General features: G+C 35.4%; 2 protein-coding genes and 1 long non-coding RNA gene across 6 annotated transcripts in view; 1 reads left to right on the forward strand and 2 right to left on the reverse strand.

Annotated features, from left to right (window-relative positions):
- LOC100258552 (uncharacterized) overlaps window positions 1-10,343 on the reverse strand; it is a 39,939-nt gene extending 29,596 nt beyond the window's left edge. For 2 of the 4 annotated variants that reach the window (XM_059738415.1, XM_059738414.1), the window contains exons 1-13: window positions 9,920-10,342; window positions 9,767-9,851; window positions 6,864-9,112; window positions 6,057-6,171; window positions 5,047-5,901; window positions 4,549-4,834; window positions 3,990-4,477; window positions 3,676-3,802; window positions 3,461-3,585; window positions 2,184-2,851; window positions 1,920-2,037; window positions 1,712-1,828; window positions 587-681 (exon numbers count right to left, since the gene is read on the reverse strand). In XM_059738415.1, coding sequence (XP_059594398.1) covers window positions 587-681; window positions 1,712-1,828; window positions 1,920-2,037; window positions 2,184-2,851; window positions 3,461-3,585; window positions 3,676-3,802; window positions 3,990-4,477; window positions 4,549-4,834; window positions 5,047-5,901; window positions 6,057-6,171; window positions 6,864-9,112; window positions 9,767-9,851; window positions 9,920-10,200 — 5,609 coding nt within the window. In that variant the 5' untranslated portion in view covers window positions 10,201-10,342. Of the gene's footprint in view, window positions 1-586; window positions 682-1,711; window positions 1,829-1,919; window positions 2,038-2,183; window positions 2,852-3,460; window positions 3,586-3,675; window positions 3,803-3,989; window positions 4,478-4,548; window positions 4,835-5,046; window positions 5,902-6,056; window positions 6,172-6,863; window positions 9,113-9,766; window positions 9,852-9,919 lie in introns of all 4 variants that reach the window. The other 2 variants (XM_059738416.1, XM_059738417.1) reach the window with 2 other exon arrangements.
- A 2,810-nt stretch (window positions 10,344-13,153) lies between these two features.
- Window positions 13,154-13,641, reverse strand: LOC132254085 (uncharacterized). Its single transcript, XR_009466202.1, has 3 exons — window positions 13,550-13,641; window positions 13,329-13,459; window positions 13,154-13,233 (listed from the first exon to the last, which is right to left on the reverse strand). It is a non-coding gene; the product is annotated as an uncharacterized LOC132254085 (long non-coding RNA).
- A 6,402-nt stretch (window positions 13,642-20,043) lies between these two features.
- LOC100253417 (protein JINGUBANG) lies at window positions 20,044-21,954 on the forward strand. Its single transcript, XM_059738418.1, has one exon. It carries the CDS (start codon window positions 20,272-20,274, stop codon window positions 21,649-21,651), a length of 1,380 nt encoding a protein of 459 aa, XP_059594401.1. The 5' UTR covers window positions 20,044-20,271; the 3' UTR covers window positions 21,652-21,954.
- The last annotated feature ends 796 nt before the right edge of the window (window positions 21,955-22,750 follow it).

Genomic DNA, 22,750 nt, shown 5'->3' on the forward strand with positions numbered 1-22,750 from the left:
TCCAACCCAAACCTGGCCATATTCATATGCACAAACTACTCAAATCCATGGCTGGAATAAGCCTTAATTGTACAAGACTTTCTAAAATGAATGAATGAAACCAAACCAGTTCCTGGATGAAGTTCCTATTCATAAAACATATCAAGTTCACACAAACCCATAAATTTCCCTCTAAGATGGTTAATTTCCTCACTAAATTAGATTTTGCTTCCACTTACATAAACGGGAAACAACCAGCATTACCACCTGCCACCTTGCTCAAGACCTAGCTTATCAAATAACCCAAAGCTCACCTTTTCCAATAATTTTTTCTTGCATGTTTTAAACCTTAAACTACTGGGACTGTAATTGTTCTGTGACTGCAGTACAATTCCCACATAACATAATCCAATATGTTTCTAGGGTCAACAGTAACCCAGTCCCACTTCACCATTCTGGTTGCCTTTCTCATCATGAAGCTAGGTTTTAACATGACATTTCTAAACTACATAAAGCAAAAGCAGAACAGAATTTTTAAAATCAGATGATAACAACTTTTGATGTTATGCATGAGAAGAAATAATTAACATAGTCAGAATGGAGGTACCTCAAGAAAATGGAAGCAGACTGCTTTCTGGCTATTGATAGCCCTTGATCATCCTGATAGCGGAAAAGAAGGTTTAAACCTGATTGGTTTTCGACCTGCCAACATAAAAATAAAAATTTTTATAATACATCATGATGAAACAGATTTTGGATTTGTCGCAAGAAATTTAGAGAAAAGGGAACATGTATGAAGGGAGAGATAATCCATATATGCATACAAGCATGCACGGTGTGTCTGCATTAGGTGGTGAGGGGGAGAGGATGGGGTAGGGGAGAGAGAGAATTTATACATAAAGACAACCTTGCATGCATGTGCATAGTGGGGTCAAGGGAAGAGATAATGGAAGCTTGCACATGTCTGTGTGTTGTGATTGAGGGCGGGAGGACGAGAGAGCTTGAACATGCCTGTCTGTGTTGTGATTGAGGGCAGGAGGATGAGAGAGAGAGAGAGAGAGAGAGAGAGAGAGTACTGAATAGTATGGGGTGAAAAATATCAATAGCAAATCAAAATCAACAAAGCAAACATAGGTTAAGGCATACAAATCCTGTTTAGGTTAACTTCACTCACCTCCCCTTAGGATTTGGCTAAATACATTTGATCCCCTGTGATTTGAAATTTCATCAAATACCTCCCTTATTTTGAGTGTAAGGGGAGATAAGTGAAAATAACAAATAAAAAAAATAGGTGAGATATTTGATGAAATTTCAAACCAACGAGGGTTAGGTGAATTTTGCCAAAACCTTAGAGGATGTGAATGAAATCAACTCGATCCTGTTTTTGTCATTCTGCTTCAAGACCAAATTTTCTACCAGATCCTGGTTCAGTATTTCTTTTCTAGTACAAATATCGAACTTCTACGCTAACCAGCCAGCTTTGTCTTTTTTTTTTCTAGTAATGGGATTTTTCTTATATAAGTAAGAAAAGAATATGAACCATGGGAAAACCATGAGGTTATGACAATCTAAAAAGTCAACTCTCACAAGGTATATGATGAATTGAACGGAAATAAAAAAATAAAAAATCATCTTCATTACTCATAAAAAGATAAAAATCTTATGTATGATAAATCAGGAACACAAAACATAGGCAAGTTACATGAAACAATTACAGAATAGAGTTGAGAACCTTGCAGCAGTGGGCCAGAATCATGGAGGTTTTCACTGAAAAAGGACCAGCCAAATTCAATTTTCCAATCACAAAGAGAAGTATGTCCAAGGAAACCTCGGTTAGAGATATTTCCACCTACCAATATACCACAATATGGATTAATTACAAGATTTTAAATTATAGCAGGAACAGATAAATGACAAAATTGCTTGATAATGGTTCTGACCTCTTTACATCTAAAATAGAAATGCATAGGAACACTCTGGGAAACAATTTCTGAACCCTCAATTTGAAAACTAGAGCGGTAGAAAATGCATATCTCAACTGGGTGAACAAGTTCTCTCCTATCATTCAATAAACAAAAGGGGAAACTTCATTAAGACATAATGAAAATATCATTGTTATATATTGATTTGCAAGGAAGTCAATGAAATAACCTATCCAAAAAGAGGGGGGGTGGCGGGGGAAGGGGAGCAATAGAATTACTCACCACAAATGTCTTTGCACCTCAAAGTAATATAGCATAACACTTAATGTGCTCATAACCCTGGTCTTAGAAGACAGAATTTGTACGATAAGTTGCATGTTACTGATGCACCCCCGAAGAAGTGGAACTTTGTCATCTGTATCTGAAAGTTCATGAACAATAGTCAGAGAAACCTCATCAATAGTTACATCAATGCAAGGGACATCTTCAGTCTGCATGAAGGTTCTCTCTTTATCCACACATGGGTTATGTTGCAGATTACTTCCAGAAGTTTCTGTAGAGTGGTTATCCAGCACAGCAACATCACAAGCTAGAGAAGAATCATGGAACACTTTCAACTTGAAAGGATTTCCAGGCTTCCTAACGAACTCCGGAATCCCATCAACAAAAGCAACGGCACAGTCATTCTTCTTGTTTATAAGGTAAAAAGTGTTTTTGGTCAGTTGACTGTAAGGCTCCCAGTCAGCATCACCTTCATAACTTTCAGGCTTATAAGAAACAGTTCTCCAAAGTGCCCACTCACTGTCATTAGTGCTGGAGATGTCAACAAAACCTGACCCAGGACGACAATTCAATCGCAACGGTTCCCCTGAATCACTCTTAGCATGCAATGATATCAAGGAGAACCATGAGACTGGCAAATTCCATCTCCTGTGTTTATGGTACTTCACCTAAATATAAGTTTAAATGAAGATCTTAGAGTATATAAGAATGGTGCAATCTTGAAAACTAGGAAAAGAAAAAGCGAAATTAAACCAGAAAAATGAAGGCCAAAAGAAATGATTGAATCATTTAGTTACAGTTATAAAAATCTATAAATTAGACATCTTCCACTGTGTAGACCTCTACACAATGTTATTACTTAGAACTTAATAACAGCGTAAAATGTACACGTATCCAACTCCTCTCCCCTCCCTAAAAGATGGAGGGCCAAAAAATAACCAAAAAGAAGAAACAAACTTAATAATGTAATGTTAATGTGATTTGTTGTAAATCGAATATCACTATCATACTAGACACCTAAAATATGATAGAAGCCCAGAATAATTGGCATGGAACCCACTTAAGCATCTGAGACATAACTTGTTAAATTACTAGAAAAAGAGTTTTTACATCTTGTAGTTTAGATGAAAAAACAGCTCTGTTTTTGCATCCACAGATACAAAGCTCCTCATTTTGTCAAGAACATATTTACAAGTCAACTATTCTTCAATTTGCGGAAGCAATATTTAGCAAAGCTTACATATTGAATGAAATGTGAAAGGATGGGAATTCCATACCCTGAACAGAGCCCTTTCTCCCACAAGAGAATAATGAAGGGCACCAACCAAACTGTACTTGTTTTCTACACCTTCAACCGTAAAATACATGTGTTGGTGGATATCTTGAATTGCAACAATTGCTCCTATACAAGTGGTGAGTCATGTTTATTTCAAGTTCCACCATAATTTCGAGCAACTTGCAAAGAGAAAAAGTTGTTAGAAAATTAAAATACCATTAGGAACTGTTCCTTCCAAACTATGGTCAAATCCCTGGCTACTGGATTGGTGCTCTTGTTTCAAGTTGTCAATTGTCTCTTTGGTGGAAATCTCGGAGAAAGATGCAACAGCAGACAAAATCATCTAGAGCAATAAAAGCAGATTAAGCACAGTGATAGATGGATGCCCTAAAATTAGAAATCAAACTGAGGCAAGTAAGGGTATCCTTCTAAGTTCTAATTCTATTAGAGAAAGCATTACAAACATAAAATCATCATAATGACTCAATTTACCATGGATAAAGAAACTATAAGTCTATGACATTACTAACCTGTATCTCAGACAGAGAGATTATCATATCAAAACCTGAAACAGAACCATTACCAACCCAAACTGGATATAAACGTAGAGGAACATTCTCAGTCTCTGGCATTGACTTCTGAACTAAAATGAAAGCTCGTAACCTTTTCAAGATATATCTTTGGCAACTTAACTGAAAGCCCTCAGATACAGAATTATGCATCAAAGCTTCCTTTTTGGAAACAGGATCACTTGAGCTACTTGCACCATCAGGAACTGGATGAGTCCCATCCTTACGCTGAAATGCTATTGTAGGATCTCCAGGTAAAGAGTGAGATAGCAAATCATTTGATATGCCAGAAGCAAAGTGAGGAATTTGAATTTCATTTTTCACACTCCCACAAAGAATTTGAGAAAGGATTGACAAGGAGGAAAGGTCAAGCATGAATTTTTTTCTCATGTTCACTAATTCAAGATCCAAACGGATGTCAGCCTCAAGCACAAGTTCTCGAAATTTACCTGCATAGGAAATCAAATATTTGAATACTTTTGCATGATTGTAAGGTACAACAGAGAAGTGATGCACATACCGGATTCATCTTCAGCCACAAGTACAATAGAAATTTGAGAAATGCCCATTGTAAAAGCTTCAAATAGTGCCCATCTGACTTGCTGAGATGTACTTAGTGTCTCTTGGACATGCTCCTCAATGGAAAGATCATCCAGTCTAGCCATATTCGGACTATGTTCAGTTTTTTCAATATGTTTCAAAGATGATGACATAACAGATAAAAGATCCGTGATGCAACAAGCATATGAAGCAAAGCAATGAAAAATCTTCACCACTGCTGTCGTATCAAGGAAAACAAAACCACCCTGCTCAGAAGCATCAGGCATGACACCAATTAGAAGAATTCAGAATTTGAATATGGAGCAGCTAGTTGTTACACGATTTAAATTCAACAAGTGATCATTTGGAAGCAGAACCATGTATAAGAGAGGGTTGACAAGGTTGACTGGATGAACAAGTATAGATGAAATGCAACAAGTATAAAGAAGATACATATTTTAATCCGTAAGATTAACACCTGAACTGCCCAAGAGATTGTCTGAAATTCTCCACCAACAGAAAGGGATGACAAAAGTTTATTCATTTGATGTGCTCCAGCCAGAACATTCTTCACCGTAGACCTCACCAAAAAAATCTCACTGACTGAAATATTTATGAGTAACCAATGACTTGATGCTGGTTCTAGGTTAATTGAAGCAAACCCTAACGCCTGATTAAGACCAAGAGAATGAAGATTTGACGTTTCAGTGGCAATTGTTGAAGGGGAAATATCACCAGAAGTAAAACCATCCAGTGCATTGGTCACACTTCCTGATGATGGAACATTCTCAAGGGATGCCAAGGAGAAAGTAAATGCAAGATTAGAAAGAGATATTTCATATAAGCAAACAAGAGATTGTTGCAGCAAATTTCTAAGTTCAGACTGATCAATACTTGTTTCTATTGGACTCTGAGATCTGAAAACAACAGACTGGATTCGGGATAAATCAGTGTGAACTTCCAGTTTCCCTTCTTCACAAGAAATCACAAAACATGTTTGATGAACAGAAATCCAAATTCCGTCTTCAGGCACCTCATCCAAGTTCTTGGCACTTAAACCATTAATAGTTTTTAAATAACCCTCCATTTTATCACTTTTCCTTGAATCTTGAAGAATTATGTCCACTGAATTAAGCTGGAAAGTGCCATTAACCACAAATAGAATTCTCTTGGAAATCAAAGATGCCCCTGTTGCAATAGCTGCCAACTTCTCCTCATTCTCAGGTGAAGCAAAGATCACCTCTTGCCTCATAAATTCTTGACAATGTACACAATCCATTGAATTAACAGTAGTAAAAGCAAGTGATATTGAAGAAAACAAGCTCACAACCACCTGTCAAAATGACAACTATTTAATTATAGAATGGTAAAAATAAAATAACAAGGATGACAAGTGAGTAACTTGAATAGTCTTAATGAACCAGATAATTAAGAAAAAATAAGAGACTTCTTTTATTGGATCTAGGACAACAAAAACAACAGAATCACCTGAAGGAAAACATACAATTCATCCATAGACAACAAAAAGGTGAATCCTGTAGCCACTCCATGCAAAGCTGCTGAGAAAGCAACAAAAGTTGTGCTAAATGAATGGAGAGACTCCCTGCAATTGATATAGTGGAATGCTTCAATGATTATTGACTGCACTAGACTAGAAAAGGACAACAAACCCCAAAAATAAAATAAAATAAAGTTTAAAAAAATTCCAGGTCTAGGGAAAAAGGCAATCCAGTTGGCATGGTTCAATTTAAAAAGAAACAAATCCATGTTGTACCGTAGAAAAGCAGCTGTGTTGCTTGATTACAAACACACACACATAAAAGAGGTTGTTTCCACCATCTCATGGTATTCAAAATCTTACTCAATTAAGGAAAAGTAACTGAAACAAACAAAACTTCAGCAAGCAGTAAGGCATCATTTAGTTGAATTGAGATAAGTAGAATTTAGTTCTGTCGGTGAACTGTGAGCAAATACCTGTTTTGACATGTATTAAAAGATTTGATTGGAATTTCAACCAGTTCCTTTACATTTCCTCCTAAATCCAAATTAAACACATTACCACAGTATTTTCCATTTAAGAATATTCACTGAATGCACACTTCATTACAGAAAACTATCTGATCTATAAGCATGGAGATTGGAACAGTTCATAACATGGGTAGACAATAAACTCAATCAGTTGAAATTGTCAACCTATTCAATGTGCTAAAGTGTCACAGAAATCAATAAATACTATGCACATCAAAGTTTCCAGATGAAGAAAAGTAAAGAGAAGCCAAAGACCAGAACCCATACCTGAATGATGATGACTGCACGGTTATTGGCTTTAATGCAAATATTTTGCTCTCTTGATTTTTGTCTGAGGCCTCCCAGTAGGCATTTAAACCATTAATTTTTAGGTAAAAACTAAGACTAGTCCGACTTTGAGATTTATAGTTTTCATCATCTGATTTAGGAGTATCAATTATCCGAGGCTCTTTCCAGCTAAGACTTTGTGGTTCCACATCATTCAATCCAAGGTGCCCAATAGATGATGCAATTTCAGAATTTGGCATTGGCCAAAGGGCAAGTTCAATATTGTGCACATCAAAGGCAAGTTCAAAATCATCCTGATCAACTACATGATTCATATCTTCATTGCTACCATTAAACCCCTCCTTTCTCAGTGACATTTGGATGTGAGGACCAGCAATGAGTACTCCAAGTTCAACACGTTTCTCCGGAAGCATTCCAATAATTGCTGTCTTCATTTCTCTAGCATAGAACTTGTATCTACTACTCAAATTGGTTTCAGGCAGATCTTCAATGGTTTCTGGTGAATGAGAAATAACCCTTGACTTCCCATTATCCTTAGCCCAGCAAAGAGCATGTTGTATCTGCTTACAAAGCAGGGCAACTGATAATATAGATGAATATCCCAAAGAGAAGTTCAACTTTCCCACTGTCAAGCAACAACTCCATAACCCAGGATCTAGATCCCTAAGGCCTGAACTAATCAAAAAGCTTTTAATCCCCAAGAGGATGCATGGATTTTCCAAAAACTGGATCTCACTTCCCTCAAATTTCAAGCTAGTTCTTTGCCAAGACAATGACATTTCTTCCAAAAGATTTTCTAAAAATGAGACACTAGCACTTTCAGCATGATTAGTAGTACTATTTTCCATAAGGAGAAACATTTGTGCAGGCTCACCCCACAGAATAGTTTTTGAATCATTTATTTTTTCTTTCTGATGTCCCTTTAAGGAACCAAAAGAATTTCTTGAACTGCTTTCCCCAACAAGATCTTCCATAGCAGATGAGGATGTAACCTTCAATTGGCCACAGGAAAATGACACACTGTGTTCACAAATTTCTTCTTTGTATATTAATAACAGCATGTCAATTGAAATACAAAATGAAAGTAATTCAGAGTAAGAGATCCCAATATCTGATTCCAATTTTTCACTAACAGGAGGACAAACCACGTTAACTGGGGAAACAATCACAGAAACCTTTCCCAGGTTAAGAATGAAGCAACACCGTGGGCAGGAACCATCAGATGCAATTCCCAAGTTAACATCAACTTTTTGATGTTCAGAAAAGGGATTCCTCAAACATAAAAAATGTAAAAGTAAGTGGAATATGCTGAAAATAAGTTTCCAAATAAAATTTAGCAGTGAAATGATCTTGCAGATGAATTTGAAGCGATTATTGATTAGTGGTTCAATATAAACATCTCCAGCATGTTGAACATTCAATGCTGCTCTATAGCGAGCTATTCGTCGTGCCTGAGCAATAGCCTCAGCAGGCAGCTCCTTCTCGATTTCAGATATAACATTCCAGTTGTGTTTTACAGAATTGGAAAACATTTTGTCCTCTGATATCTTGACAGCAGATCTTTTCACTAAGCAGTCAGCAGAATATCCAACTTGTGAAAGTAAATACTCATAAGTATTTACATGACGTATCCACAGACCAACAACACTGATTAATCTTTGTAATGACAATCTGGGAACTGAAATTAGAAAACCAATTCTGCTTGCAGCTATTCTCCATAGTTGTCGACCACTTCTTACACGCTTAGATCCTTGGGATAATAGCACGTCAAATGCTAATATAATAGGAAGATCAAGTGGGGAAAGTGAAAAACTCACTTGTGGGACTCGAAGACTGATGTCTACAGGTTGAAGATCTTTAAATTTGATACAAGCAAACAGATCTACAGCAGGTAAAACACAGTTGATGTGTTCTTCCCTCTTCAGTCTGATCTCAAAACCTCTACCATCAATAACAAAACAGCTCTCTTTCAACGGTGCAAAAAGAGCCCCAACAAGCCCTTTAAGAAGACATCCATGCTTCAGATATTGAGACTCCATACTAAGCTCTTTCATCTCAAACAAACACCCAAAGGAATCAGTGGACATGGAAAACTGCACTTGCATATGAATGTCATGGATCTCTAATCTACAGTGGTTTAGTATAACATTCAAAAAAGAAGTTGTAAGAGAATTTCTTGAAAGTGTGGTGCCTGAAATCCTTTCAAGCATGTCATGCAAAGCAGTACCCTGCAATCCATGAAAGATTCATAAACAAAGGTTTAGAACTGCAAATCAAACAAAAACAAAGCAACTATGCTTTTGCATATCCAAGTGAACTAAGAAGAAGAAATATAGCGTTGATGGTGCCAAAATTCTGTAATCACTTGACATACTGTAAAAAGTACACTTTTGTCATTTGATGGGGGGCTAGTTGAGGAAGCCGAGGCTCACCCTCAAATCAACAGGATATCACATGAACTGTTTATTGTTTAACTGATGGATTTGCTGACAATAACAAGACCAAAACAGCATTGAAGAGTACAAAGATCCAGCCATAGTCATTCAATCTACCAATAAAACTTCATTTCAGCAGGTTATTTTCTGCCGCTAAAACTTTTATGATAAAAATGTTCCAAACCAGGTAACATGTAGCAAAGTTTTTTAAAAATCAGTTGCAATTTGTTACATCAATTTTCATCCCGCATGGAGAGGAATATCAATGTAACGTTACTACTCGAGGTCACTAGTGTAGTACAAAAGCCATTTCTTCTCTCTTATTCAGGAGATGAGTTGAAACATAACCTAGATAAACCAAGACCAGTTACTCGTAACAGATTATCTCAGTATAAAGATACAACAGTATAAACACTTTGAAGGAGCTACAAGCTTTTAAGAGTTCACCTCCGGATCAATCAGAGCTAGAATCTTCTTCATATCCTCCGAATACGTATCCCTTGGTGTCAAACGCCTCTCCTCCTTCAATTCCCTTCACCAAAATCCAAAAGATCAATCGAATTCACAAAGAAAATAAAATCCAAATTTTCAGTGGCTCACCCTCCTGATAATGTGACATGAACACCACGAACGCCGATCGTTAACGCGGGAAAAGAACAATACGATAATTGAAAGCTCAAATGATCAACCCTAACGTCCTTGAAGGAGAGGCCAGGAGAGTCGTCGATAAGCTGATTGAGAACGGAAGTGTCGAAACGGAGGTTCTTTGCTATTCCGTTGGAGCGAAGAAACCCCAACTTGAGTTCCAGTTCTGGTTCTTGTTGTAGCCATGGCCGTAACAGAGAGACAATCTTCTTTGAAATTGCGGTGGCAAAAAACATTTTCGGAGATGAGAATTCCACGTGTTAGGGGAGTGTTTCTTGGGCCATGGAAGACCTGGAAGGTTCAGTGGCGTTCGGGATGGTTTTTTCAATTTGGAAAGATGTCTTCTTTTGATCGACTGTAGATTGGCGTTACAACCCTGCTCGAATGGTCGAATTTTACCTTTTTATTTTTAATTATAAAAAACAACTTTAATATTTGTTGTTGTCTTAAACAATCAAGAAAAAGGAAAAATAGGGTGATGATTGATTTAAAAACAATTTTTTATTTTTAAAAAGAGAAAATTATTTTTAAAAATTTTAATATTATTTAATAAAATAAAAAATAATTAAAAAAAAATAAGAATTGTTTTCATCCTTTTTTTTTTTAAATAAAAAAAAATTTTAAAATAAAAGGAAAACACACGCTTGTTTAATTATATTTTTTAAAATTATTTTTTATTCTTTTAAAACAAGTCTTATAAAATATGATCAACAACCCTTACTAATTTTAAAAAGTATATATAAAAAAATCCTAGATTTTATAAATTAATTTTATCTTTATCTATTTAAAAAATACTTAAAAATATATACACTTTTTTTATAAGTTAAATAATTATTACTAATATGAATCTTTTACTTGTTATATCAATAACAACATGTAGCTCCATAAAAAAACTTGATCTCCTTTTTAGTTATATTTTTTTTAATCATGAGACCTGATCTAATTTAGGATTTTTTTTTTTCTTTCAAAAAACAAACATCTTTAGGATATTGAACAATAATACAATAAGAAATTATAAATAAAAAAACAATTAAAATTAAAATACTTTTAAAAAATTTAAAAATATATTAACTTTAATTGTATTCTATTTTTCTATATATATGTTTTTATCTAATGTACTTTACCTTACTAACAAAGTAAAAAATTAACATTTTATTTTTGTATTTTTAATTTTAAAGTTTTTAAAATTTTCTTATTTTATTGTTGATGTCAACCAAAAAAAATTTATTCAATTTTATTAAAAAATTATATAGAAAGATGAAGAGATTTATATAATATAAAATATGATAAAAGGATTAGAAAAGATTTTATGATATTTCAAAAAAAATTAAATAAATATTTTTTTTTAATTTTATTTAATATTATAAAGTAAAGGCACATTTCGAAACGTAACCAACTATATCATTCATTCCACTCCAACTCCACGCTACCATGACTAAAGAATCATCCATGGAGCCCAATCCAAATTAAACCAAATCTTGACAATGTCTCTGCTACTTTTTACAACTATAACTGCTTATTGAATCCCACCATTGTACAGGTGATAAGAGGGATGACCCAAGGATGAAAATATCGGTAATCACGGATATATCGGTAATTCGATTTTACGGATATATCGGATATATCGGAGATATTTTTGGATATATCGGAGATATATCGGTGGATATTATTGGTAGGCTTAAAATTGTTAAAAACTCATGGAAATGTAAGAAAAACCTCATAATAATATAATTAGAAGTATAATAGACATTTTAAAATTGTTTTATTGAAAAATTTGATATATATATGATATAATTTGCGATATTAGATGTAATTATATCATGTCGATCTATAAGAAATGTTAATTTCGTAATTGTTCTCATTATAAAGTCACATCAAATACTTCATTTCATTAAATAACAATAATTTGTACACATTACATTGCAATGTCCCTTTAGTACCAAAATGAGTTTCGATGTGGTTCAATGGGATTGATAGATGAAGGAACCCCGGCTTGCTGTTGGAGACAATATTGGTACCAAGTCAATGAGCCTCGATAATATTGGTTATAAATTCTAACATGCCATGCATATATCTCTTGAGTCCTGCCTACTGCTTCTACATGGATAGGATACTCAAAGTTCACCCATGTGTTAACGCCAAATCCTTCTTCCATCTGATATGGAATTTGGTATGGCATTTGTCTGGAAGGGGAATAATGTGACATACCATACTCTTCATCTGTTGAACTTGAAGGTTGACCATAACTCATCACATGAGGAGGGTAGACGTTAGCCTCATTCGAGGAGTCACTAAATTGAGTCCCTATACTCATAGATTCAAAACTCCCTGAAAGTAACTCCTCGTTATATGGTTCCATCATTCGTTCTCTTCCTCTATAAGGCCTCCCAATAGCTCCTATGCCTGGACCAGCTCTTCTAGAGCCATGGTCTTCATCCTGTGTGCAGTGTGTGAAATCATTTTCACAAGTAAATTGGTTGATTGGATATTGACTATGTCGACGTTCATCAATATCTCCTCCCCCATTATCACCTCCATCATCAGTTCCACCTCTTGAACCATCGTAACCAGAAGCAGAAGTACCTGCAGCACTAGGTCTACTACTATGGCCAGCACTTGTGGAGTCAATCTCTTGCTGGGAATATGTCGCATGAAGAGAATCATCAGTATCTTTGCTAAAACTTTCAGAGTGAACTTCTTCGGACAACACACGTTCAACATTAACTCCAAATTCTCGAGCATGAGCGGCAATTCGTGGATCAGGATTTCCAACTTCGTCATCCAAGTGTATAGGCCTAACCCACTGGAACAACTGATTATCTTCTTCTTCACCCACCTCGGCTGAAATGTCAAGGAGATCAAGGTAATCTTTTTCAGCAACTCGATCATTTTCTGCCTCCATATCGCGTAACTTTAGCCTCATATTATAGTAACAAAACACTAATTGCTCCAATCGAGAGTAAGCCAAACGATTTCGTTGCTTTGTGTGGATGAGAGCAAACGTGCTCCAATTTCTCTCACATGCAGAAGATGACGCAGTTTGTGAGAGAACTTTGATGGCTAACTTTCTCAATGTAGGTGTTTGATTCTCATACACAAACCACCATTCAGCTGCAACGAATTTGATAATCATATAAATACTTATGTGGTGAACTTACAATAATAATAATCAATTTTTTCCTATAAGACTCACCAGGCACCATGGTTGACCTTGATGCAATTGCCGCTCGATCACCGAATCCTCTTTTTGCATCTCGAAAAAGTACAAGCTATGTATTCAACATTTAATTTGTTAGTAAACGTTCAAATAAATTGATGAATGAAATTATTGTTTTATTGACAAAAATAACAATTTTTTATTCACCTCATTTCCAAATTGACCAAGCGATTCAGTAGTTGGATCTAATTTTGCAAAAACATCATGGACAGCTTGAAGTAGTTCCGGATCACTACCAACTCCACGCCTATATTGAAATCTTGGATTCAAGAAGTATGCTACAATAAAATTTAGTAGAGTTAGTATTTTTTTTTAAAGAAACTTAAATACAAAGTAAAAACTTATAAAGATATATAGTATTTAAGTACCTGCTGCATGAAGTGGATGTTTTAGTGTTTTCTGCCAACGATCTTGTATTATTTTGAACATCCAATCTCCAGCTCCTTGACGAATAAGGTTCTCTTTCATAACTTGCATAAGCTCGTACACAAATGGCATTGTGGGAACAACTTCAGAATCCACAAGTCGAAGCACCACGTATAATGGCTCATATAATGAAACTATATTTGTCAATTTGTCCCAATACGTATGGTCAAACAATAATTGCTCCAATTCTCGTCCAAGTTTTGTTCGACTGAGTTTGTGTTGTGCCCATTCATCACTCATAAACAATTTTTTCAAATCAGCCCTTTTTTTTAGAAGACTGTCAAGAGCAATATAATTGGTGGCAAACCTTGTAGCTCCTGGTCGAACAATGTCTCCACCACAATACTTTCTCATTTGTGCTAGTAACCAACCATGATTGTAAATGAAGTTAGTTATCTTGCGAGCATTGTTTATCACCTCGATAACATTGGGTCTTTTACCGATGTCTTCAAAGATTAAGTCGATGCAGTGTGCCGCACACGGAGTCCAATATAAGTTATACTTCTTCATCAATTGTTTCCCTGCTTTCATGAATGCCGACCCATTATCTGTGACAATTTGGACCACATTTTCCTTACCGACTTCTTTGATAATAGTCTTCAAAAGCTCATATATATACTTGTGGTCTTTGATATAGTTCGATGCATCGACTGACTTAAGGAACACCGTGGTCCCTTTAGAATAAACCATGAAATTAATAATACTTAATTTCGTGGGCCCTGTCCATCCATCTGACATTATTGTGCACCCATATGTCTTCCATTTTTCCCTTTGTTGGTTCACATAAGCTTCCATTTCTTTGTACTCCATTTCCAAGTATTTGTTCTTTATTTCATATGGAGATGGAGGTTCGATTCCCATTCCTACACTTCATATGTAAAACATGTCACAAAATACTATACTTACTAAAAGTATAACACAATATAACATTTGATAAATTAGTAATTACCTGCTTGTTGTGCACCAATAATCATATTCTTGAAGTGATGAGACTTTGCTTTTGCGGGTGCGACACTCTCATAAATGAAGAATTTGCTGATTAAGCGTCCCATCGTTTCTTTAATTGCACCACCTTTGAATATATCTTTGATATTTTTTTGTTTTGCTGCAGAAGACTTGTAAAGCGAAGGGGCAATAGGGGGTGAATGATGCGAATGTCGCATACTCTGTGATTTTCGCATCGTCGACGGTATACCAGTAGAAAACTCTCCCGATTTGCGTTTGCTTCCTACAATATTCTCATGTTGTTCACGTTCCCAATTAGATGCTTTCGAGGCACGAACTGCAGATCGATATGCATCTCGCTCATCTGGGTGCATATCTGTCGGATACATATACACATCTTCTTCCTCAGCATCTTCATCATCATCATCTTCGTTTACCAAATGTGTATGATGCGTCCCCATTGTGCCACGTAATTGACTACGAATTTCTTCAATATCAGCATTTTTTTTTGCTTTTGCTTTTTGTTTGTCATGCACCAACAATCGTATCTCTTCTTTCACTTCGGGCGGCACTCTTGGACACTTTTTGGTGTTGTTATGCGGGTCCTTATGCATTAAATGAGACTTGAATCGTGTGATGCCTCCACTTTTCATTACCAACCCACAAAAATTACAAATTGTTGCATTTCGATTACCCTCAATTGGTGAACAATACTTCCAAGCCGGATCTCGCTCTGGCATGGCAGAACCACCTTCACTAGCCATGCTAAATCTATTGCAAGAAAAATACACTTAAATTTAAATCTATGTTAATTTAACTAATTAAATAAATTACCTAAGTTAATTTTCAAAATCTAAATGTAATTTTATGACAAATTTACTAAATATTGAAATTAATCATAATTGAATATGAAAAAAAAATCGCGATAATATAAAAAATTGAGCATATTTAATATTCCATATATAGTAGTTCATGTTAATTTAGCTAATTAAATAAATTACCTAAGTTAATTTTTAAAATCTAAATGTAATTTTATGACAAATTTACTAAATTTTGAAATTAATTATAATTGAATATGAAAAAAAATCGCGATAATATAAAAAATTGAGCATATTTAATATTCCATATATAGTAGTTCATGTTAATTTAGCTAATTAAATAAATTACCTAAGTTAATTTTTAAAATCTAAATGTAATTTTATGACAAATTTACTAAATATTGAAATTAATCATAATTGAATATGAAAAAAAATCGCGATAATATAAAAAATTGAGCATATTTAATATTCCATATATAGTAGTTCATGTTAATTTAGCTAATTAAATAAATTACCTAAGTTAATTTTTAAAATCTAAATGTAATTTTATGACAAATTTACTAAATTTTGAAATTAATTATAATTGAATATGAAAAAAAAATCTCAATAATATAAAAAATTGAGCATATTTAATATTCCATATATAGTAGTTCATGTTAATTTAGCTAATTAAATAAATTACCTAAGTTAATTTTTAAAATCTAAATGTAATTTTATGACAAATTTACTAAATTTTGAAATTAATTATAATTGAATATGAAAAAAAAATCGCGATAATATAAAAAATTGAGCATATTTAATATTCCATAATTAACCATGTTAATTAAATTAATTACATAATTTACTATGTTAATTAAATTAATTAAACAATTTAGCTAAGTTAATTAGTTTAATGTAATTCTAAATACGAATTTAAATCACAAATAATCATCTAAAATAAATATATCATAACCTAAATTAATTCAATAAAAATACACAAAATAATTACAATTAAATGTAAACATACTAATTAATTAAAAATACATGAATTAATTATTGCAAACAAAATTAATTATAATTTCAAACAAACATACCTTAAAATGATTGAATAATTGAGCAATCTTGGAAAAAATTGGAGTAGTAAGAGAGGAAATGAAGAATCAAAGCAAAGATGGATGAAATTGATGCAAAATTGGCTATTTATAGATGAAATTTGGGCCAAAATAGCCGTTGGAACCTTAAGTTACCGTTTAAAATTAATTTTGGCCGTTGGATCACAATTTGGAAGCAATCTGGCCGTTGGATCTCTTTGTTAACGTTGGGATTCAAATCTGGGCGTTGGATCAACACGGGCGTGATCTGGGCCGTCAGATCACGCTGGAGAGAGAGGGCCGATTTTCTCAAAAAATCGCCAAAAAATCGGCGATAAATCGCCGATAAATCGGCGATACACGGGATTAATCGGCGATTTTATCAAAAAATCGGCGATTTTTCCTGTGTCGCCGATATATCGGCGATTTATCGCCGATTTTTTGGCGATTTTTTGAGAAATATCGGCCGGCCGACTTATCTCCTCCATTTGTCGTGTCGCCACCCGCCGACACGCGATATATCGGCGATATTTCGCCGATTTTTGCCGATTTTTTCCTCCTTGGGATGACCATATGTTACCCCCAAGCATCCTTCTAAAGCAAAGTTTCCAAAAACCAAGAACCAATTGTTCTGTTCTTTTTTTTTTCTTTTTTTTTCGTGCTTAGTTAATTTTATAATTGACCAACATGTAACTAAGCTTTGTGGAGTTACCATAAGAGGAGAGATGAGGAGTGGCATGGAGGACATGAATTCTTGGAGAATTCAAGATGCACTTGATAGAATCATAGAACTATCATTAGTTGCCCACTCAATAGCATAAGCGCTCATGTTTGTAGACCCCATATTATAGTTCTATAACGGGACGAAATTAGTTTTAAATCTAATGATCGACCCAAGTAGGGTCATACTTGATTTCCAAACCATAGTATGTCTCTAAGCTCCTTCGATAACCCTTTTTCCATTCATGGTTTCTCGACTAATATCCAAAGTAAGAAAATTATGAAGTGGTGACTTTTTTACAAGTCTTCTTACATATGTTACTCCATGGTCTTATTAGCATACAAGGCAATTGAGTGCTAAGTCTGTCTTTATTTTTTGGAGGTTATTTATCATTTAATACTTGGCTACTACTGTATGATCCTAAAGAAAAGAGACTACTTTCCAAAGTGCTTCTTCACCTACGCTTCTTTCACTTGGTTTGTTTTCCCATCATTTTTGTTTAAAAGGATCTTTCACACGATTATTTTCATCCAAAGACCATCATGTATCTTCTTTTTTTGGATCATCTCTCTTTTATTTTCACAATCATTTGTCATTTTTGTAATCGTTTATTGATTTTCCTTTTTTTTTTTCATCTTTCTTTTGAAAAAGTACAACCTTTATGAAACTTTGCGAGTTAATTTGATATGAGTTGCAAAGGTTTCAATACAAATTCTCTTTAAAATTTGGAGTATTGCCTATGTTTGATCCCATGAGCCATTACTTATCATGAAATTTAAAAACTATAATCTAGTATTTTCACTTTTTTTTTTTTTTTTTTCTGTGCAAGCCCAGCTTTATTTTTTACTTTCTTTTAGTTCATTATTTTCATCTCTATTTTCACTCTTACTAAAGGAATTTAACCCAAACTAATTTTAGAGTCTTATATAGGTTTTACCTAATTAGAGACTTCATCATTTGTTTGATATCAAGGTTGAAGTTTCTTCAAACATAGTATGGTAAAAAACGGGACGGTATGGCATCCTTTAAGGAAGAAAGTAAATAATTTGCTAAGGATAACAACCCAATAATGAATTAGAACATGGGCTAACCTTACTCGAAAGATATCCATTAGGGTTTCATCAAATATACAATATCCCAAAAAATGTGAGAGTTAAAACTTGACATAAATGAGATTTTTGGTCCTATACATATTAGGTCAAAGCCCAACTTGGCTTCCTTCACGAGAGCACTTTAAGGGAGGGCTATAATCACCCTTCCTTTGCTAGTTTATCAACTCTTGAATTACACCCAAATAAATTTAGTTTGTCTATGCCAACATAATCCATATCTATGTCATCAAATTTTCTTGTGAAAATCCACCTAGTTCTAATCTCAATCGATCATTCAAGTTATGTATCAATTCCATTATGACATTTTTGGTAGATAATTTAACAAGTCTTTTTTGAATATATATATATATATATAATCCAAAATTAATCATTTTTCATTTTCTCATGAAAATTTCAAATTCAATTTGAGACAAGAAAAATAAAATGATCACAAATGTTTTTATGTCAAGAACGTTCAAAATCAATTGTTTGCCAATATAGTCAAGCTACTCTTTATGTAGTTCAACTTTATACCCATTCATATTCATCTTGAGGTTCCACGATTTAGAAGCTCATAATAAGATTTGATTATCTCATAACATATTGGAGTTGACACCTTTTGCCTATACCTAGACTTAACCATCATAGTGCGATTTGGCCATTCCACAACATATTCATTCTAAAGTTTTTGATGAGGCCTAACCCATCTCTACCTTATACACCCGTTTTGGAATCATTTATTATCCATTATTTTCTTGAAAAACAACACTCTTGCATAATGATAATGATTGGAGTTGTTTTACCCATAACTTAAAAGATAATATTTGAATTAACATCTAAGCCTTTTGATTCAATGATACTATAGTTGTTGAGTTGATCATCTTTGTGACACGAATTATCATTCTTAGCATTAAACTTCGAAGAAAGATAAATATTGTTATCTTTATAATCTCATCAGATACCAAATGGAAATGAAAATCCAATCATGTTTTATTAAATGATATCAGTCCATTAGAAAAGTGAAAATGCCAAAATGGTTAAAATGATCTACAATGAAAGGACATGCTTAATAATCAAGATTTATTGACTTTAGGGTAAAGACTAAAGACAATTTTGACATTATCTTAAACAATTTTTCAAAGTAATTCTATCTATTTGAGTTTGAGTTGGTCAATCCAATGGTTATTATTTTTATTTAGAATCAATAATCTTTTATTTTCTTGGTTTTTCCAATGGTGGCCTTTTAAAGCATTCCTTTGGGCTAGAGAATTTGTAGCCAACCAATCTACTCTCACCATATCAAATTAAAATACGAAGTCTAGTTTGTGGCATTGAAACCAATTTCAAACGGCTAATTCTCAAATTGGTACGGAATAGTGTTCACCGTACCAAAACAGGAGATGACCCTTAACAACATTGACTGCCACGTTCACACATGGAGATGTCGATTTCCATGTGAAAAAGTGAAAGTCAAACGTCTAGCTCCAGCCGCACAGTTTCCCGACCATTTCCTTCTCATTTCGAAAAATTAACCAAAAATGGACATGGAAGGGTAGAAGGCCGATGGCCAACCTATTGCCAACGCAGGGCGCTATCCACAGTTTATTCAAAGGTAGAGAGAGGGCATTTCCGGGACATGACCTTTCTGCCTTACGTGGCAAGATATCAGAGGCTGCATGACCCGCCAAGGTCGCAAAGCCACCGCCAGAAAATATCAGTGAGTTACTTCCGTTACAATGGTTTCATGAACAGTGGGCGCATACGTGAGATTTACGTCACGTCCCCACACACGTCGGTCTCTCACAATCAAGATGTTCACCGCCATTGTGACTTTTCCATTCAGTTTATATACGTCGTCGTCTCCCTCTCCCACCTTTGATTCGGTTCACCTCTCTCTCCCTCTTTTCCTCTCTTTCTCTTTTCAAGCTTTCGGCTTTCTTTATATCTGGTTTTCCGCTTTATTTATTCTGAATTTCTTTATTTTTTGGTACTTTTTTTAATTGATCACTGCATAATAGAATGAGAGACTCCCCGCAAGGCAAAATGTTAGAAGAATCGAACAGTTTGGAGCGTCAAACGTTTGGTAATTTAATGCATTCAGCACCACCGGACGATGATTTTTCCTTCCGGAACAGCGCGAGTTCTGCGCCTAGTCCGGCTCACAATGGCGATGCTTCTCCTTACATCGGCACGTGGGAAGGGGCATCATCTCCATATACCAAGTCTCCATGGTCCTCTCATGTAGTACCACCTTCCAATGGGAATCACTATCCCAATGGCCTCATGGGATCGCTTGTTCGGGAAGAGGGTCATATATATTCATTGGCTACTTCTGGTGATTTATTGTATACTGGATCTGATAGCAAGAACATTCGCGTGTGGAAGAATCAGAAAGAGTTTTCTGGGTTCAAATCTAACAGCGGACTGGTTAAAGCTATTATTATCTCGGGCGAGAAAATCTTTACGGGTCATCAAGATGGTAAAATTCGTGTCTGGAAGGTTTCAGCCAAGAATCCAAGCGTCCACAAGCGCGTTGGAACCCTACCAACTTTCAGAGATTACATCAGGAGCTCCATGAATCCGAGCAATTACGTTGAAGTGAGACGGCATCGTAATGCACTCTGGATCAAGCATTTCGATGCCATCTCATCTCTCAGCTTGAGTGAAGATAAAAAATTCCTATACTCGGCCTCTTGGGACAAAACCATAAAAGTGTGGAGAATCTCTGACTCCAAATGCTTGGAGTCCGTGAATGTCCATGACGATGCTGTAAATGCCGTCGTAGCCGGCTTCGACGGGTTAGTATTTACCGGTTCAGCCGATGGCAGCGTCAAAGTATGGAGGAGAGAGTTACAAGCAAAGGGAACAAAGCATTTCTTCTCCCAAACGCTGCTGAAGCAAGAATGCGCTGTAACGGCATTAGCCGTTAATCCAGAGGCGACCTTCCTCTACTGTGGCTCATCCGATGGTCTTGTCAATTTCTGGGAACGAGAGAAGCATCTCTCTCACGGAGGAATCCTGAGAGGCCATAAACTTGCAGTCCTCTGCTTGGTGGCGGCTGGAAACCTTGTTTTCAGCGGATCAGCTGATATGGGCATATGCGTGTGGAGAAGATTGGAGGGAGACCATTCGTGCCTAGCGGTGTTGACTGGCCATAACGGGCCCGTGAAGTGCTTAGCCATTGAAGACGACATCGAATCGACGGCAGCAGATAGGCGGTGGATTCTGTACAGCGGCAGTCTAGACAAGTCGGTGAAGATGTGGAGAGTATCAGAGCTAGCACCACCTCATTTGCAGCAAATAGATTCGATAAAGCGACGACAGATAGAAGGGCTTTCATCGCCGAGCCCATCGCCGTCGACTCAGTCTCAGAGCTTCTCTCCTCAGGGCAGAAGGTGATGGTATACACGTGTCTAGATCCTAATGGTGCCACTTACTCGTGGAACAGAGGCTAAATCTTCATTGCAAATCCAAAGTGTGGATAGGGACTTTTTTGGTTGTAAATACACTCGTACCTTCATCCGGATTTCCTTTTGACAATTGTTACATGGTGATTCAGTGATTACTGTTACGTTCATTTAATTATTTTGTTCTCTTGCTTCGTTTTGCATGATACACACGTCACTATCATGCAATGTAATACAAAAAAAAAAAAAAAAAAACATTTATAAAATATGCATGTTGAAAATAAATTATTTGATATCATATCCCTCGTTATATTATGCTTATAGCGTTGTAGGATTGCCATTTCTATAGCCATAGACTGCCACCACCCAGAAAAATCAAAAAGATAATTCTCATGAGATGGCTATAAAAAAATTGGTTGTTTGATTGGTTTTGTCCTGGACGATGACAGCGGATTTGTTTTGTGGAGTGTAGCATTGGGTTTCCCTGTCATTGATCAGGGGTGAAATCCAAAGGATGATGACACGACATGTCGTTTTGGCGTTGGCGTTGTATGAATTATTAAACCAATTTAGGGCAAGAATTGTATCCCCTAAAGTCTTCTCCTAGTGAATTTATAGGAAGTTAGGAAACTTTTGTCTAGCTGACCTTTCAAGCAACCTATCTCCTTTGAAATTCTGGATTAGACTTCGCTTGATCTTCCAACCTCATCATGCCGCCAGATTCAAAGAGGAAGACAAATTTATGCAGCAATTGCGCTATTAAATTACATTAAAAATCATTGCTTAAAACGCATCTAAGCTTGCGCCAAAGAACTAGATCCAAAAGAGAAGTAAAGCTATACACCATTTACCCAACCAAAAGTAAGTCTCCGGCCTCCTAGTTTTACCAAATCTAGCCAGACCAGTTGGGTTATTCTTCTTCAAACCCAGCTCCCCTTTTAAGTTATGGATGGCAGTAGTTGATGACGTTTTTAATAAAGTAGAGAATGATAATTAGGCAACTCCACATTCATGGAATTTGGGAACTGAATGCAACTCCACCTAAAACACCACTCACTCCTAATAGTCTTTCATTAATCGTACTTAGCGTG

Source organism: Vitis vinifera, chromosome 7 (genome assembly GCF_030704535.1).
Source record: "Vitis vinifera cultivar Pinot Noir 40024 chromosome 7, ASM3070453v1".
Taxonomy (NCBI): domain Eukaryota; kingdom Viridiplantae; phylum Streptophyta; class Magnoliopsida; order Vitales; family Vitaceae; genus Vitis; species Vitis vinifera.